Genomic DNA, 19,635 nt, shown 5'->3' with positions numbered 1-19,635 from the left:
GAAAGATGCTTGCTGCTTTGCGATATATATATATATATATATATATATATATATATATATATATACGCGGCTTTGTATACAAATGTTTTAATTAAACCCGAGCGAAATTCGGGACACCGCCTGTCAACCGAATATCGAGCTAATTAAGTCCGAACCATCCTCACTCTAATTTCGTTTTGCAGGTCTGAGCGATCCATACGTGAAATTCAAAATAGGGGGCCGATTAATTTATAAATCGAGGACGATTTATCGAGATCTCAATCCGGTATGGGACGAGAGCTTCGCAGTGCCTATCGAAGATCCGTTTCTTCCCATTTCAATTAAGGTCTTCGATTACGATTGGGGTTTACAGGTAAACGATTAGATTTAGTTTGGCATCCGTATAATGACATTTTGTTTGTCGACTGAAAATATTGAGATTAGATTATAGTTGTTTAATTGGTTGTTAATGCAAATAAACTTCTTAATTGACGAGTTAGCTAAAGTTTAAACAATTTTATACGATTTTGTTCGATAGGTTTTTTTATTTGACAAGAAAAAACATGATTTTAGAGATCTCCTGTTTACTTGGTCCAATAATCTACGAAACTATATTCCACTCAAATTTTTTTTTGAGATATGATAATATGTAAAAGTTAAAGAAGATACATGTTATCAATAAAATGGATACTGCAACCATTCCTACCTATTATTTCTTGAGAAATAGTTTATTTTTATTTTAGTTCAGGACTTTCTTGGAAAATTTTGTATCTAACTGGTTTAACATTTTTGTACGTTATTACGCCAGTCTGAATGTTACTATTATTTTATCTCTTAGGACATCTTCCCCTACTGTTTGGCTCAGTCGGTTCTTCTATTTTCAGCTTCAAAAATCATTCTTACATTTGACATGCTTATTATTATTTTTATTTCAGCATTTTTTAGTTTTTGTTCCGTTCGTCTTTGTTGCTCCTATTTTAGTTTTTGAGTTCATTCTTCAATTTTTATTGGTAGTAGATTAAAATTTGTACAATTGCTATGACCTCCTGCTCCTTTGTTTTTTACTCTCATATTTTTATTGTTCTACTGTTTTTTTTCTTTTTATTTATTTCCCCTTATCCTTTCTATGTTGCTTCTAGCTTCTTCATCTAGCTCCTTAATTTTTCTGTTTTTTTCCCTAATTTTTCTAATTTCCATCACCCTTCATCAATTTCTTCTCCTCGATTTCTGATTCTATTTTTAGTTTCTTTACGTAGATGACCTTTGATGACTTTTTTCTTTTATATACAAAATGTATTTTTATAATATTATGGTATCTGTAGTATTGCCCCTTTTCTTGCAGCGTCTCTTACGCCTTTTTATTACATGTAACTTCGTTTGTAATTTTGATAAATTTTTGTCTTACTTGTTCTATGTTTCCTCTATCTTGTTCATCTACTCAATGTATTATCAGATCAATTCTTCTTATTGCTCTCTACAGTTCTTGTATCTCCGTAACTCCTTGAGTTTAAAGTACTTTTATCTTTTCAATTTAGTCGCTTCTTTTTTTCAGTAGAGAGTATATATTATCAATTAGATAAATATTGAGGCTTAATGGTTTTTAGAGAATATCTCCTATCGTTGGACACTTTTCTTCTCCCTTTTCTCAATATTTTCTTTCACTTTTATTACGGTTCTGTTTTATTTGATATATCTGACCTATTTTGTATCCTAGCCTGCTTCTTAACCTTAAAACGAAATTAAATATACAGACGAGAAATATATGATGTGCATACAAAGAAATGGTTACAACATATAAAAACAATTTTACGTTAAGGTAGTTTTTATAGAAACCCCTTAATTTTGTTTTAGGATACCGTGTGTTTCGGTAATTACTTTCCGGTTTTCGTAACATATTTTATTAGCCATAAGTAGGAAATGTTACGATTTGATACAAATCTCATTTTGTTCTACTAACATCAACCACAAAACTACACATTTATAGATTAAAATAATATTTTTTTGAAAATATCATATATTTTGCTGAGAACATGCATTTGCGACATGTGTTATTTCTATTGTTTCATCAAAAGAATTTCATCAAAAAATGTTGAAAGTCATCATTTGCTTGTAGATACTTTAGACGAGCATGTTCAAGCCACATGAACATGTAAATCGTCGTTTCGACAATTCAAATGAGGCAATTTTAACGTTCAAGACAAAGAAAGTCATGTTAGGCCAAAAACGTTGAAGATTGTTTTAAAGTAATTTTATAATTTTGTTTGCTTGGTTTGGTGCATTGATCGAAAAATGAATCCAATTACTAGGTTGAAGACTTAACGTAAACTTAAAAACAATTAGCATGAATGTTGATTGAGAGCCGAAACTTAATTTATGAATGATTACAAGCAATGTTAGAGATCCAACAAATGAGAAGATCGAAAATCGAAAAATCGTCCATGAAATGCTGCTTCAAATGTATTAAAGATATCTATATAGGACACTAATGGGTGGCGAAAAATGGATTTAGGTCGAAAATCTCGAGAGATAATTGTCATGGTTATTATATGGCGAAGCCGGCCAAACCACTTTGGCTGCAAGGCTAGGCTGTGTCTGGTGGGACCAAATGTGGGACCAAATGGGTCGAGTATATTAACTTGATTTAACCCTAGTAAATAGTTAATAGTGCTTGCTACAGACCATATATGAATTTGTTTATTGATTAAAAACGTCCACAATATGCTCGAATATATGATAAGGTGATTTTCCAACACGACAACGCATGTTATATAGAGCAAAACCAACCAATGGTGTGTTACAATCACTTGGATGGGAAGTTTTATTGCTCACGCTGTACTCTCCAGACTTGGCTCCATCTAAGTTTTTGCATCAATGGGTCAAGTGCTTGCAAAAGAGTACTTATACTTGCCGATATTCAAGAAATAAAAAATTGCTCTCTCTCAATAGTTAGGCTCAAAGAGAAATAGTTTTTTAAGAACGGCGTCCGTACATTTCCTGAGAGATAGAAGAGACATAGATAGATATGTATAGAATTAAATGGTGAATATTTTACATAATTTCATTTTAACTATTTATTGTATATAACGTGTTCTCCCTATGGAAATAAAAAACGGAAATGAATTACCGGGATATGTAGTACTGATTTCAATATATATGCCTCATAATTTACTGATACTAAGTTTTGTCCATGATGTATACATCTGCATATAATTGTTAATTTAAAATATTACTGAAAGAAAAAAAATCTAAAAGCTGTGTAGAAATAGTGTTTCATTGTTAATTTTTAAATATCATAATCACTGCAATTAATATTTTTAATAATGTTAGTTGTTTTTTTTTTCTAGGATGATTTTATGGGAACAGCCGTATTAGATTTAGTAAGTTTAGATTTAGGCCGCAGCAACGATCTTGTCCTGCCCCTGCAAGATTTATCTCGACCCGATGCGAATTTAGGCGAGATACACATCACCGCGACACTTTACCCAAAAACTCAGGAGGATAAAGAACTTGTACGTTATCCGATATCTAGCAATACAATAGAATGTACAGCAGTCCTCATCTATTTTTAGTATTTCCAGAAAAATTCGAAGAGCCAGGACGTGAACAAGCGGCTCAAATCGCAGATATGGAGCTCGGTGGTGACGATAGTGCTGATCGAGGGCAAGAATCTTCTCGCCTGCGATCCGGAAACTGGTACATCAGATCCGTATGTTAAATTTAGGTTAGTTTTGCAGTGAGGCAAATAAATATTAATCAGTTATTTTTTGTTTATGTAGACTCTATGTCTTTGAGATTAAATCAAATAAGTTTATTATTGGCCAGTAGACGCCGTTAAAGATGATTATTTTTGTAATGGATTTTTTCTCCTTTTCTGTTCTGCACCATGGCAATCTGTTCTAGAACAGTAAGCCACTGTGTTGGGCAACAGAGTGGCTGTTTGTGCAACAGTGTCTAAACTGTGTTTATTGTAATTTTTAGTGAACCATAGTTGAACGCCATATGTCTAGATTGACTTAATGATGGATTTGTATACCATCATTTTGCTCTTTTAGTTTAAATGATAGAGGCAACCTGTTAACCAATTAACACTACGGAACCTGCTTCCAAGTGGTTTACGCTTAGTGAATTACCGCGAATATATTTTAACACGTTGGCTGCCGATCTGAGATCAAATACTCACCCCAGAAACTGACTACGTTTATTATGATTACAACAATAAAATATTCCTAATAACGTTTATTAACGTAGGCCGAGACTACTAAATATTAAAAGATAACTAAATAAATGTTATTACACACAAACAAAATATTTATTCAAGTACATTGAGTATCATTTTTCTTTCAGTACTCAGTATAAATATAGAAAATATTTTTGTTTGATTTGAGATTATAATTTCTTATTCTTGGTCTTATTTGCTAGATAGGATGTTCCTTGTCACAAGCACCGAAGTTGGAATTTTTAAAATTTCGATATAAATTTCAAAAACACTCAATATCTTTTAACAGTAAATATTGCTATTAATTCTTAATGTTTAAATTTTAGAATACCTAGAAAGGATAGATAATGGAAAGTTTTCTGGCGGAGCTTTAATACATATATAGAAAGTGATACTGTTGTTTCCTTTTTGATTAGTCTCCTATCGGGTTTGCAGTATGAAGGACAGATTGGTGTACAGCGTTATTTGCCTTAAAACTCTGTATCTTTTACATCGATTATTATTACTGAGCCACTTGGACCTCTTGCGCTACCCAAAATAATATCACAGTTAACTTAGTAGTGCGCCACAGAACTAACTGTCTTACATCTGTTTTCGTCAGTTGGCGAAAATTCGTTATTTAGTTTTCTATTGTACTATATACAACATGACTCAATAAGTCCCTATTCCAGTTAATAAAATAAAAATGTTTAGGCAAAATTCATCAAAATACCCACTATCAAAAGCTCCATTTTGTTTTGGATTTTTTTATATCGTCTTCATAGAACGATTTGTTTTTGCTTTCAAAGCAGATTTCAACTTCTTCAGTTTCGACAATCATTTATTGCAGTTGGATTTTAACATCGTTTATATTGACTTATTATTTTTCTAAATCATTTTTTAAAATTAAATGCTGAATTGTCATGAAGTTATGACTTAGTGAGTATTAAGATAAGAAATATAATTTCTACAGAGCTAACTCACAACTCTAGTATAACAGTATCTTCTTTTGGAAGAATAAGGGATAAACAAAATAATATAAGCATTGTGCAGTATAAAACATCTTTTTACACGTTGTCCACACTGTTTACGTGTAAATAATGGAACACATACGTATTACTCAGTTTACATGCCATGTCTTTTAGGTTATAACAGCCATGGTACTGATAGCATACACAAAACATGAAAAAATATCATCGACGAAGAGAAATAGTGGGCAAACCTAAATTTAACTGACGGACACTAACGAACGTTATAAAGGATTGTGGGAGAGTGACAGCAGATCTCAGAACTCATTTGATTGGTTCTGTTTTGACATAAATAGTACTACGGGAGCTCCAACGCTAACATTCATGGAATGGCTGCGATTGTGAAGAAGCCTACGATCGGGATTGCTTGCTTCTTACAGTTGATCATGGGAAAGGCTATTTGGGCGGCAATATCGTGGTATTCAGCTGGTGCTTCCAATAGTCAATGTTCACAAGGTCAATTCCATATAAAGGGTCGGATTATAATGAATATCTCAGCATCCTCAATGATGAAGTTCTGCTTCATGTCATATTCCGAGATGTTATTAACATGCCCATAGACATGCCAAAAAGGCTCAGTCTTGGTAATATATATTTTAATATAACAAACATTTTTTATTATTCAAACCTAATTATCCCATTATGGGAAGTTTTGAAACACAGAATGATGAGTAGATATGTGTTTTGGTACATGAATGGGACAACATTCCATTGGAAATTATCTACATGCTTTACGAATATATTCCGCGAAAAATTGCAATTGTTTTAAAAGCAAATGGTGGCCCAACACCCTATTATTAAATAACTGTTGTGTATACACCAGGTATTCACATTATTTTGTCCATCTTAAGTATGTGACTCAATTGAAACTCGTAGTGTATCGAAATTTTGTTGCATAATTTTTTATGATGTGAACACCTTCCTTTGTTTACACATACCAGCAATTACAATGATATTGTGTTATTCAAATTAATCTTTTATCATTTTCATAAACAAATAAACTGTTTCATATTGTTTTATAGATTGGGCAACGAAAAATACAAGAGCAGGACAATATGGCGTTCCCTAAACCCTCGGTGGTTGGAGCAATTCGATCTCCACCTTTATGACGACGGAGATCAACAATTGGAGATGACTGTATGGGACAAAGATAGAACGAAAGATGATTACATCGGCAGGTAATTCGAATAATAGCCTTTATTTAACTTTAGATCGCGATTTATTGATTCCAACAGTAATCCACCAGTTGTTTTATTTCCTATCTGAACTGTTTTGGCCGCAATCCAATTTTCTTTTGACAAATTAGAAACTAGCGGTTGTGCAGCAAGTATAAATAAAGATGTTAGATTTGTATCGTGTCGTAGGAAATGGACAAATCAATTCCGATGTCGAGAGAGTTTTATATCACTATGTTTTATTAGTTTTATACGTTATTTTGTTTTTGTTGATGCAATATTCTTGTCTCCGTTTAATTCTCTGGCGCCCTCATTTATAAAAAAAGATTAATTTCAAATATAGATAGCTTATAGAAATATAGCTAATATTATTTTTTTTTCTAAAAAAGGAAACTATGATCAATTAGCTTTGTTCTTTTTGGATTTGTCACGATAAGAGGCGACAGGATTAAATTAAGGAAATGTAAATGTGATTTATTCCATTTGAATTTTGAAGGCCGACTGCTGTGTCCTCGTGATTCTATTAGCATTATTAATTATTTCATACAGTAATTGTGAGTTGAGTAAATATTCTAATGAAACCTCTAGGTAAATGTTTCGGCAGCTGCAATGATTGAAGGTGCTGAAAATGTTTTTACGACATTTGATTCGTTAATTTAAAGTGTACCTGTAGAGAAAATATTTTCTATTGATTTGTCTTTCATTTTACATGACTTGTCTACTATAACATGACTACTCTATGATGTATCATTATATAATATAAAAATATATATAACTTATTAAATTATTATTAATATATATATATACATATATATATATATATATATATATATATATATATATATATATATATATGGTTTATCTTGAAAATCATTATGGGATGAACAATTAAAAGGCTGAAAATTTCTGTGCTTTTTTAAATATATACTTTAAAATAACTTACTGAACTAACTAACTGGCTAACTGAAATAACTAAGTGAAATGTTATTATTATGGAAAAATAAAAGAGATAATCTACAAACAGTATAATAAACAACCTCGTCGTTAATTGCTTCTATAAAATCACTTTCGACTTTTTGATTTATGGTACTACTTAATAGAAAGAACTGTATTTTAAATACAGTTCTTTCCTTTTCTTTTTACATGTTCCTTCTAGCGAAGTTTTGCAGAAGATTCGTTCCTATATACTTAGCTTTGTTGCTATAGGGAATGGTAGTATTATTTATTGTTATTGGTGCTTATTATGAGGTCTGATTATACGTGAGCTGCACATTCATATATTTACTTTCGTTAATTTTTATTTTCCAAGTTCGGGTCCAATTATTTATATTGTTACTTGCCTGTTGTAATTTTCGTGTGGCTTCTCCGCTATAGTCTGAGATAGCAAGATAGCAAGTGTCATCAGCAAAATAGCCATAAATAATTTACTTGCAATTAATGTAACACAGAAAATATGCTCAACATAAAATGATTATATCCTATGGCGTCAAAGATGGCCCCAAATTCTTGAACCAAAATTATTTGGACAATAAACTTAAAATGATAGTGTCCGCATACTTTAACTGAACCAATCAAACGATGCGATGGTATCTCATCGACCTCTGATTGGACCAGACAGAACATTTCTCTAAGGGCCTGCATAAAGTCGCGTTTCTATTTAGTCTATGGTAATTTTGTAGAGCGTTTTTTATTTTCCAATCAACCTTGTTAATCAAATTTATGAAATTATTGTAAATATAATTAATATGCAAATATTAACGAATATTGGGAGTCTAGAACTCCTATAGGTTTTTAATAATTAATTATCGGATCTCAGGAATCGAGAAAAGTTTCATTCTCGACGGTCTTTAGCTCGACTTAAGGAACTCGGGCTTCGAGGGCGTTAGTCCCGGTATCTGAAAAATCCAGATCCCGTGAGGGTTGGTATATACAAGGGCTGAAAATGGATTTCATGGAACTATAAACGCCAAAGGAATAAACCAATAGCAGGTCGGGGATCAGACAAAAAATAATGCACAAAATGGATAGAGGGAGAGACTGAAAAATGATGGGAATTCTTTCAGTCGGCATTTCTGGATAGAACTACTGGAAAAATAAGGATATTTCAATAATCTTGTTCCTATAAATCTCTTTCTGCTGAAGGGGGTTATCAGAGGCTTTAGAAACGTATATTTTATAAGGTGTTATTCTACATAGGAAAAATGTCTTTAAACGTTGATGTAGGAATTTTTTTGTTCTGATATAACTTGATAGAAAGTATCTCAGCACAACTGAGTTACATTTTATCAAAAATATAAAGCCCTTCTTATGCTAAATCGGTAGAACTATATGTTGTTTTGAAATTAATAGAGGCATAGTTTAAAACTATCTTGACATAAAACTATGACGCTCCAATATTTTAACAGTTTGATTTTATGTGTCTGGCTTATTATATTAACTCTAATTAATAAGAATCTAATATGAAGATGGCAACATACCTTCAGTCAAGATCTCCTCTATTTCCCGTACGCCTTTCGCAGAAATATTTGTCAATTTATAAGACTCTATCAGGGCCTCATTTGAGCCAAAGATAATTGCTTACAAAATTTTTCTTGGCTATAGTCAAACATTAATCCCTGGTGACCATATCTGGACTATACGATGGTTGATAAAGTAATTCGAGGCCTAATTCATTCAATTTGATGGTCGTTTTCATCGACTTGAATCATATTGCATGGTGTTGAAAATTATAATAATGGATTCTTTACTAGGTTAGGAGATACGTCATCATGCCTGGAATTTATTAGTTTATATATTTGTAATATTAATATTTTATGTGATCCCCAAGCTTAAACATTGCAAGCTTCCAAAGACGTTAATTTGAATTCGATTTTAGCTTGTTTACCGTTGTTATAATCTATTATTTATTAAAGTTTTTGTAACCTATATTGTCTAGCGATATTGATTTTTAGGGTCAATTATCTTTATTTAAAATGACTTGTTCAGGTCGCAGGAGTTTAAAAAGTCATAATTTGTTTTGTTTTGCTGGACTTTTAGTGGAATGTCAGCTAGATTAGCGGATAGTTTCATACGCTTTCTAGTAACTAAACAAGGAATAATATTTAGGGGAATCCAGTCTGGAAATTTACAATCAGTGAAGGCTCACAGGTTATAATATTTCCCGAACGATAAGCTCAAATATACAATAGATTGGAGTCTTATTGGTCTTGTCTTAAATATGTACAAAAGTTTTCCATGACATTTATTGAAAATGAGCAACATGAAACAATATATACGATAAATAACATAATACAAAATGTTTTCTATAGGAAGTCATATTTTTCTCAAGTTTTTTAAGCAATTAATGAAAACATTAAAGAAATTTATTTTGTGAAACTAGGAACCAAGTTTTAATGAATTTAAATGAAATTTATCCTATTTTTCGAATAGTTCTTAAATAAATAATAATAATAGCTCACCAGGAAATTAAACACTTAGAATATCTCAGTTTTGTTAAATGATTCGTTTCTCAAGTTCCAGTGGCTTTCAAGATTGTGGAAATTAATTGATTCCGCATATTTTTCGAATGTTTGTTATATATTTTTGTCCAATTAGAATTTAAAATTACGACATTCACTTTCTTGTGGTTGATCGGAATATCAATTGTTCAACGTCAAAACTACTATATTCGCAATATAGGAACTAATATCTACTAGAGGTTTCCACAGAAAATGGAGCACTGTTTCTCCCTAATAAACTTTTTTAGTTATGTTACAACCATGTTATTGTAAGTGAGAGACAAAATTATCTCTTGAATATACATTTACATTATTGCTTAATTTGTCAAACAAAGACTGGTGTGAAATAGCGCATACATCGATTATATAATTCATTAAATATATGGTGTGTCTGAATTTTAAATATGGTTATTAAAATTAAGGAAAAACAAGACAGAAATGTGGATTAATGATCTGAAGTTCAGTTTCTAGTTCTTCACAAATAATATAGGGTTTTACAATATAGGACGGTCTGTTTGACAGCCCGACATTTTCATATTAAATTGGTGATATCGGTATAACAGGTTCTTCATTAGGGTTCAAGCTCAATTACTATTACAAGTTATACTTGCAAGTTGAATTTTTTCGCTCCCGCAATTAGTTGAAAGTTAATATAGGGTGGGACAAAACTCTCACTACCATTTTGATTTGATACTAAGGTGGTGCAAAAGTACCGCTACCATTTTGATTATGTGACTTGTGATCTTGTTTAGGTGACGTTCAGCTCAGTTTCGATTTAAACATTATGTTGTGTAGACGTTCAAATTTTATTGTGGATAAATGTACACCACAAGATCGAGCAGAAATAGTGACAATATTTATTTAAAATAATCGTTCCATTATTGTAACTCAGCGGATATTGCGTCAATGGTAGCGAGAGTTTTGCTCCTCCCTATACTTGCCATGGTGATTTATTTGAATTGATTATTCGATTGGACAGCACATACAAATAATTTTTGTACTAACTGGAGTGTTCGTTGGGATATCAATTTTGTTCCAAAAATCTTATTTATGAGGCCTATTTTCAGATCAATACACCTATTTTAAAGAATATAAATATATATGCAGGAGATGGATAAAATAATGTGAACACCTGATATATTTACAATATTTATCTATTAATAAGCTGTTAATTGCCCATTCACTTCTAAATCAGCTGCACATGGCAACATGGCAGTGTTTGGCAGCTATAGGTTGGTAATAGTAAGGACTTCATCATTGAAGATGTCAAGATATCAATTCGCAGTAATCCGGCCTATGATGTGAATGAGAGTACCAGATAAATACCATAATGTTTCCACCCAAGCCGTAACAGAATCTCTCTTAGCTTTATTATAAGAAGTAGGTGATTCTTTCTTCCATATCATATTCTTTCAATCATCAAGTGTCCAGGTTCGATGATTGCACTACTTTCTTCGCTTAGTGCTGGCTTCCATTATATAGGGTTTTGCATTTGTAGCTCTTCCATGAACGCCAGCTTTGTGGAGCTCCCGCCGTACTGTTTTTATCGAAACCTTATTACTCAGGCGACTGTTGAGTTCTGTCAATTTAACCGTTGTTGGTTGCTTAATACCTGGACAGAATCCTTTCAAATCTTCGTCAGTCTCTGTCAGTTAAGTTTGGGTTTCTTTCACTATTTCTCTTCGCCGATGAAGTTTTACTATGTTTTTGTATGCTGTCATTACCTTAGTTTAGCTGTTTTCATCACAGAGGCTCTAATTAATGATTTATGCCCTTTTGAACTCTGAGAGATCACATATTTCACCGATTGCTTGCATTAACTATAAAATAAACTAGAATGTAACCTAGAAAATCGCATTATATACGCGGAAGCAGTTTTGTCAATATGCAACAGGACGTAATACGAGGGGAAATCAAATATAGACGGTAATTTTACTATTTAGCCTGGCACATAATTCCGATGTAGAATATTCGATGCTCGAGTGTTTTTTGGTTTATGAGGAGTCGGTGGTGTAAAACGGGGTGGGTAGCAGCTGTGGTCGGTTCTATCCGCAGTATATCTTTGATTCCCTCTCGTATATTTTATGGTGTCCATTCCCTTTGCCAATAAAAATATATTTACATTATTTATGAATACAGAAGAGATACTAAAAACTATATTTTTCCAACAAGTCCATGTACTTTCCAGATCAAGTACATTTCTGGCCGGTTTCTATATTTTTTGTTTATATTTGATAATTGGAACGTCTTTGTGAGTTTTGATTACTGCCATTATCCCAAGTGGTTACTATTGGCACAATTTGACTCTGCTATATATTTTTTCTCTTGGGGTTTACCAATAAGCTTCAATTTCCCTATAAATACTTATGGACATGTTATATTATATACATAACGGAATATATGAGCATTTGAAATATAAAGCAACTTTGTTTAATACACAATTTGTTATTATTCACACATTACACACAAACAATGATATGTTAAGCATACAGAATCTCTTTTGAATTTCAATGTATAAAAACCTTTATAAAAATTGTTAAATTATATCCGCTATTTTCATTTTATTCCCCTGACAAATTTCCTCAATGTTTGTTTTTTATGCCAATTTTCGCTGGATTTATTTTGACAAAATCATAAAAACGTCCGGGTTCATAATAAGACAAATTTTCCCTTCCGTTGGTTTGCCTGCAGTCTCACGGGAGTGAGAGAATTGACATTTTTCCGGGTGTTAAACGTAATGCTCGTCGTCTCTGTTCCAGATGCGTGATAAATTTAATGGAGATGGAAAGGGAACGAACTTACAATTTATGGCAAGAACTGGAGGACGGAGCGGGACACCTTCACCTATTACTAACGATCAGCGGTACGACGGCTTCCGAGACGATCTCCGATTTAACAAGTTACGAGGAGAATCCCCGAGAACGAGAAAATATCGTCAATCGATACGTGAGTATTATTTGGAGGTGGTCCAAGGCCTATTCTCGACCTGTGACCTGTGAATATTTTCGCCTTTTGTTTTGACGAATTATAAGTAAAGTTAAATAAAGGAAATATACACGCCTAAATATAATGTAATAATAACAAGTATAATAGGTCAATTTAAAATTAGCCGGCCATACACATACACATAGATGGCGCTACTAGAATTAAATCCATATGTCTTTTAGTTAGCCCTAACCCTCAAAAGATGAGTGTATAAATTTGACAACTGTCGGATCATCCGTTTGTGAATTATAGCCTTTTGAGTGAAGCACATTTTGTTATTGTGAAATAAATGGATAAAAAGGAATTTCGCGTGTTGATAAAAGAGTGTTTATTGAAGGGAAAAATACAGTTGAACCAAAAACTTGGCTTGATGCCGAGTTTGTAGACACTGCCCCAGGAAAATCAACCATGAAGGATTGGTATGCTAAGTTTAGACGTGGTGAAATGAGCATCGAAGACGGTGAACGCAGTGGACGCCCAAAAGGGGTTGTTACCGAAGAAAACATTTTAAAAACCCTTAAAATGATTTACCGTAAATTGGAATTGAATGAAATAGCAGACACCCTAAAGATATCAACTGCACATGTACATTATATCATTCACGAATATTTGGGTATGAGAAAGCTCTGTGCAAAGTGGGTGCCGCGCGAGGTCATTTTTGATCAAAAGCAATGACGAGTTGAAGATTCGGAGCAGTGTTTGAAGATGATCAAACGTAACATATCCGAGTTTTTGCATCGATGTGTGACAATGTATGAAACATGGCTCCATCATTTCACTCCGAAGTCCAATCGACAGTCATCCGAGTGGACTACACACGATGAACCCGCTCCAAAGCGTGGGAAAACGCAACAGTCGGCTGGCAAGTTTATGACGTCTATATTTTGGGATGCGCATGGAAAAATTTTCATTAACTATCTTGAAAAAGGAAAGACTATCAACAGCGACTATTACATAGCGTTATTGGATAGTTTGAAGGACGAAAATCGCCGAACAACGGCCGCATTTGGAGAAAGAGAAAGTGCTGCTTCACCAAGACAATGCACCGTGTCACAAGTCAGTGAAAACTACGGCAAAAATCCATAAATTGGGTTTTGAATTGCTTCCTCATACGTCGTGTTCTCCAGATCTGGCCCCCAGCGACTATTTCCTGTTCTCGGATCTCAAAAGAATGCTTGCTAGGAATACATTTTCGTCGAATGAAGGGGTGATCGCCGAAATTGAGGCCTATTTTGAAGCAAAGGTTAGAGGGCCGCTATAATCAATGTATAACCCTTGAAGGGAATTATGTTGAATAAAAAAAACTAATTTTGCCAAAAAAAAAAATGTGTTTTACTGTGGTAGGCCGGGGACTTTTCAATTGACCTGTTATAAATTTAAATTGAGAAAAAACTCATGTAGATTAAGTGGTTATATCAGTTAAAAAATTGGTTATTAATTAAAAAAAGGTGTTTTCGTTACACAGTTCTGCAACAAAAATCCGTTGTAGTATTTTTACTGATTTATATGTAAATTGGTGAACACTGTAACGTCCATCTTCTAGATTATTTGTTATTCTTTTTTTAGTAACACAGCTTAAATTTGTGGGTGCAGCTCCCACCCCTCTACATGAATCTGTTGTTTAGACTGTGAATATCGGATCTTTTGAAACTCACAAGCTGTTGTCCTCCTATTCAACTGAGTGCCAAAGCCAAGTCGTTTGTATGTTAAACAAGTATCCTCTGATTTTATGCTACAATGTATTATTTCCTGCTTTACTGTTTGAAAAACGAGGTCTGGATAGATAAACTTGTTGCTAATTTTTTGAGGAATATTGAGTGTGTTCCTTAAAGCCCTGCTCTGGAACTTTTCCAATGTTTCTATATTGCTGTTACTTGTTCAGGCCTATAACTGAACGACGTATGTCCAGATTGATTTGATCATCGATCATTTTGCTCTCATTGTTTCGTTGATCGTTGTTAACGATCTGTTAAATAATTCACTCTACGGAGCCCGCTATCAAGTTGTTTACGCTTGGTCCAGATGTTCTTGTGTCAAGTTAATATAGGATCCAAGTAAAGGCCCGAGTATTTTGCATGTTCCCCTTGTAGGATGTTCTCGTTGTATAATAGTACCGATAGGCAGGTTTCTCTTCTCAGAGTGTAAGTAATGTGAGCGGACTTATTGTGGTTTGACTTGACAGACTTGCGAACAGCAATGTTGTCAGCGTAGGTCGCAGTAATTGTGCCCTCACTAGTTGGAAGGTCAGCAGTGTAAATCAGGTTGAACACCGGTTCCAATAATTATTTTTGATATGGTATGGTATATGATATGATATTGAAAGCGCATTTTTTAGTTTATATACCAGTTTATGATGCCAGATTTTGTCAAAGGCTTGACTGTCCAAGGCAGTACAGTCCATTTTCCAGGCGTCTAATGATGATGTCTACAGTGTGATCGTACTGTGCATTATGGACTTGTTCCATGATTCTCTGGTAATCTAAATTGGGGACTGTTGTTGAATGTTATTTAGGTACCCTTTCATTCTGTTTGGAATTATTTATTCTGTGGTTTGCTGGTATTGGGTGACATTACTGCTTGAGCAATTTTCAAGTCCTGGGAAATGCTCGAACTGATTCGATGATTCCTTAGTTAAGTAAATAAGATCGTACCTTTTTACTTTTATTTCTATTCCGCAAATGAAAATATATTGAAAACATCCCAGTATGTCAGGATTTGCATGTTTGATGGATATATTTAAGATCCAAGAGGATACAGCACAAAGGTGTCTTTTCATAAATTCATCAAAAAGAAGCTTTAAAGCCGTTCTGCTTCACCACGGCGATTTTTAACGGTACCATTTAGTTTTTATCGTTCCGTACACCTCAAACAAACCAATAAGAACTTGGATTTGGTTAATTAAAGAAAAATCGCAATTAAATATGAAGACGAAGATGATTGGCGCAAGTGTGAGTCGATTTTGGAATATTGTGCATTTATTACCAAATTTCTTTGATTTTTGTGTCAATGGGATGCAGAGACAATGCAAATCACTAGACCAAAAGAAGTTGGCTGCGAAGAAAGCTTAACGTTAGTGAAAAGAACGTACTCTAAAAAACATTGGTACCTCCATATAACATTATCTTATCACCGGTGCACATAAAGTTGGGAATAATGAAGTAATTTATTAAATCGCTTCACAAGGATGAAGATTGCTGCAATACATAGTTTCGAAGTTTCCCTACCTCTCAGAAGACTATACTCAGACCCACAATTCATGACCACCTTGATGGGTCTTCAAAAAGAAGGATGGATTGCTTTTTAGAAGGTTAGAGAGACATATTTAGGCAATCATAAAAATGCCAACTCCAAGGAAATCATAATCAAATAATGCTAAGGCTTTTAAAAGTTGCCTATTGACTCTTTTTACGTTTTCGTTTTCTTCATACTCAACGGAATATGTGGAAGATATGAGTGAAGAGAAAGTTGAACGATTTAATGGATTGGAAGTTGGTCTTGGTAAGAAATATGAATACCGTTAATATGTTATTCTCATTTATCTTTCATGCAATAACTCTTTTGACATATTTACCAAAATTGTCAAGAAACGTGTCATCCTGTGACAAAAAGGAAGTAATTTTCTTATTGGGTACATCCAAAGACATAAAAGTGACGTTAAAAGACCTAAGAAGCTCTTAATTTGTTTTTGCAGACCTGTTATATCTGTTGTAAATATATTAAGTGCTTTCATGTATCCTTAAATTGTTTTTACTTTGAAAAGGCAGCTATTGAGAAAAATTGGTACAATATATATAGTAGCCTTTACAATTTTTACAACGTGCAGAACCTTGTCATACAAGAGGATGGTTTGTTACTTGCTAGTGCTGGTGTTTTTTTTTTCATCATTTTTTTTCAATCGGTTATTCAGATTTTTCAACAGACGTTATCTGCAATAATAATTTCATTTGTCCGCTTAAGTAGCGCTTGTAATATACTTGAAATGGCATGTAATAAAATAATCCGTGATATTTTTGACTTTAGATTACCGCAGTAGATTTACATTTAATTGCTAGTCGCAATTCGTTACAGAAAATACTTTTTTCTCGGCAAGAAATTAAACTACCACGTTGAAACGGTTCGAAATGGTATTTTCAGTCAATTCGTGTAAATACCTTTTTTCCTCCTCTTGGATCTTTCTCATCGTATGTAAACGACTGAAGATATTTAATTCTTCAAATGTTAAGTTGCCTGAAAGTTCTCTGAGGTTTCAGTTCAATAAGTTTTGAAGTTCATCGTCTTCGAAGTTTTGATCCAGATATTTCTTTATCCTTAACATCAAATAACCACTTGTAAGTAGTGGAAACCGAAATTAACGGATGTCAAAATGTAACTTTGAACCATGAGTGGTTAGCGTTTGTTTAAACTGAATAACTCAAAAATATTGAACGAGAAGTTATCCCTTTATAAAGTTATATATCAAGACCATCAAATTTATCAGTTAGGTTAGATTGTTTACATTAATACTTCGTATTTACACTGAGAGATATTGCCTTCTTACTTCTGATAGATATCAAAATACTTGTAAATACTTAATATTTTGATACAAGGCTACACATTGACTCTAATGATCTTTTCATAAGTGTATTTTATGATGAGGTGGCTGTAAAATTGCAAATATAATTAAAAAGGGTTTTCTAAAATTAAATAAATCAATACTTTTTATATTAGACAAAGCTGGAATTGTCTTCCAACTAACCAGTACAGCTTAATTTTGATATGATGATATTAAATTTGAATATGAGTGACACAATATGAAAAACAGTAAATGTTCTTATTATGTATAAGTAATTATATTGTCTGGAAATATCAACGGAAACAAAATCTCACCAAAATTCTGGATAACAAAAACATCACGATTCTACAGTTATTTTTTAAAATAACATGTCTGATCTATATTTAGACTAAAATAAGCGCAAAACGTGTTCGTATTGATTAATTCCCGAAATATGGAATCCGAAATTTGCGTTTCATATGTTTTTATCCGAATACCCAATATTTTAGATCCAACGAAAGACAAGTATAGTTTATTAACCAATTTATAAAATTAAAATGCGGTAATGAAAGGACAAGGTTGATCAATACTGAGATCCGTTGGCATTTGTCCAACTCCTTCCGTATCGTGTCGGATAATTAGGTTAGTGATTTGATGCATTTCCGTAGTTAACACGTATTACTGTCTCGGAATTCTAACTGAGGCATTATTTCGATATTATATTACGCCAGTGGGACAAGACAATGCTACTTGTTGCTAGGGTATAAATATTTCGACAGGGACAGTCACGTACATAATCTAAATATGGTTATAAAAAATCTGCACATGAAGCCGAAATTATTTTTTTTATTACGTTTTAAATCATTTTAATTTTGAAATGCCTGTTGGGATTTATAGCTCGTAAAATAGCTTCATTTTATAAATTGAATTGCTTATAAGGATGTTAATACTCCTCAAGAAATAAATATATAAATTTGAAGATAATTTTTTATAATAGTATATTTAATTCTTTGTTAATTTATATTTATTAGTCCGTTCAACTTACGCATTATCTAAAAATATGTTACCACATTAAGTTAAAATTAAATTATTAATAATTAATAATTAATAGTAACCATATTATTTATCACAAATAAAAAATATAGATTCTGTCTAAAATCTGTAAAAGAAATATTAAATTTAAGCTATTTAAGTTTTGTAACGTAATCTTTATATGTCTATGTGTTAGTTGATTCTGAAAATGATATTCTTTTTGTTATAGCACGATACGTTTGATACATTAACGATGCAGATTGACCAGCACGCACTAAAACCTTTTTAGTTAGGATTCTTTTTGTATGTTTTCGCTTGTGTTACAAGTCTAGAAGGTGTCTTTGAAGCGTGCAACATCTAATATGCCTGAGACGCTCCATTTCTCCTTCGCAGATTTTCTCCATATTTTTAATGTCCTAGTGAAATCGTTCATCCTGTATTTATTTATCTTATTTTTCATTTATTTATTATTGATTCTTATTTATCTCTTCCAAATTTTCCGGAAAATAGTCGAGGTGGGAATGAAGACAATTTACTTTTAAAATCACTAGGCAACTTAAAGCTTCAAATATTTTTAGCATTCTTTTGACGATTTGTTTATAGTTAGGGTTACTATAATTTCATGAAAATTTCTCTATGACCTCCTTCTATCTGCCCTTCTTTTTCAGGGTCCGTCGTGGTCGTGATGAATAGTGGGTCAGGAATAAGCCGTCTAAGGTCTGATACAAAGAAAACACCTTTCTTCCGACACCTTTGTTTCCGGGAGGCCTGGAAACTTTGAAACTACTTATGTATTTGAATCAATGTCCTTCTTTGGGAATTAAAATTACAAGCTGCCTCGTCAATCTCGACTTTATGTGCAGCGATAGTTAAAGAAATTTATATCGCTATCAATTTATTTTGGAGAACGTTATTTTTAGAAATTTTAAATACAGTCGATGGGCAACTCCTTCGGATCCAGTGTCTTGCTCGATCTCTCCTATCGTATGGATACAAGAATGCACAACATTTTAAACAGTATTATTAAAAAAATTTCAAAATAGTGGCATTGCTAGTGTTTGCATGTAATATAATCATTTTTTTGCATCAAAAATGCAATTGTTGAGGAAAATTGGTACACTACATATTAATTAAAATATATTCTGTAAAATTATATAACATTTTCCCACCTTTGTTACAACATGACGATATTCTGTAAAAACTGACACATTTT

The 19,635-nt window shown here is 32.8% G+C and overlaps 1 protein-coding gene across 17 annotated transcripts in view; it reads left to right on the top strand.

Annotated features, from left to right (window-relative positions):
* Positions 1 to 19,635, top strand: part of Mctp (Multiple C2 domain and transmembrane region protein) — a 134,633-nt gene that overhangs the window by 100,594 nt on the left and 14,404 nt on the right. For 16 of the 17 annotated variants that reach the window (XM_076411698.1, XM_076411697.1, XM_076411695.1 and 13 more), the window contains 5 exons: positions 183 to 352; positions 3,324 to 3,488; positions 3,549 to 3,700; positions 6,225 to 6,380; positions 12,634 to 12,820. In XM_076411698.1, the coding sequence (XP_076267813.1) occupies positions 183 to 352; positions 3,324 to 3,488; positions 3,549 to 3,700; positions 6,225 to 6,380; positions 12,634 to 12,820 (830 nt within the window). The remainder of the gene's footprint in view (positions 1 to 182; positions 353 to 3,323; positions 3,489 to 3,548; positions 3,701 to 6,224; positions 6,381 to 12,633; positions 12,821 to 19,635) is intronic. The other variant, XM_076411696.1, reaches the window with a different exon arrangement.

The sequence above is a fragment of the Rhynchophorus ferrugineus genome, unplaced genomic scaffold (assembly GCF_030347505.1).
Source record: "Rhynchophorus ferrugineus isolate W39M unplaced genomic scaffold, kcgeb_rfMv2 rfM8, whole genome shotgun sequence".
In the NCBI taxonomy this organism is placed as follows: Eukaryota; Metazoa; Arthropoda; class Insecta; order Coleoptera; family Curculionidae; genus Rhynchophorus; species Rhynchophorus ferrugineus.
Note: the sequence above shows the minus strand (reverse complement) of the source record. Positions and strands in the feature narration are given on the sequence as shown.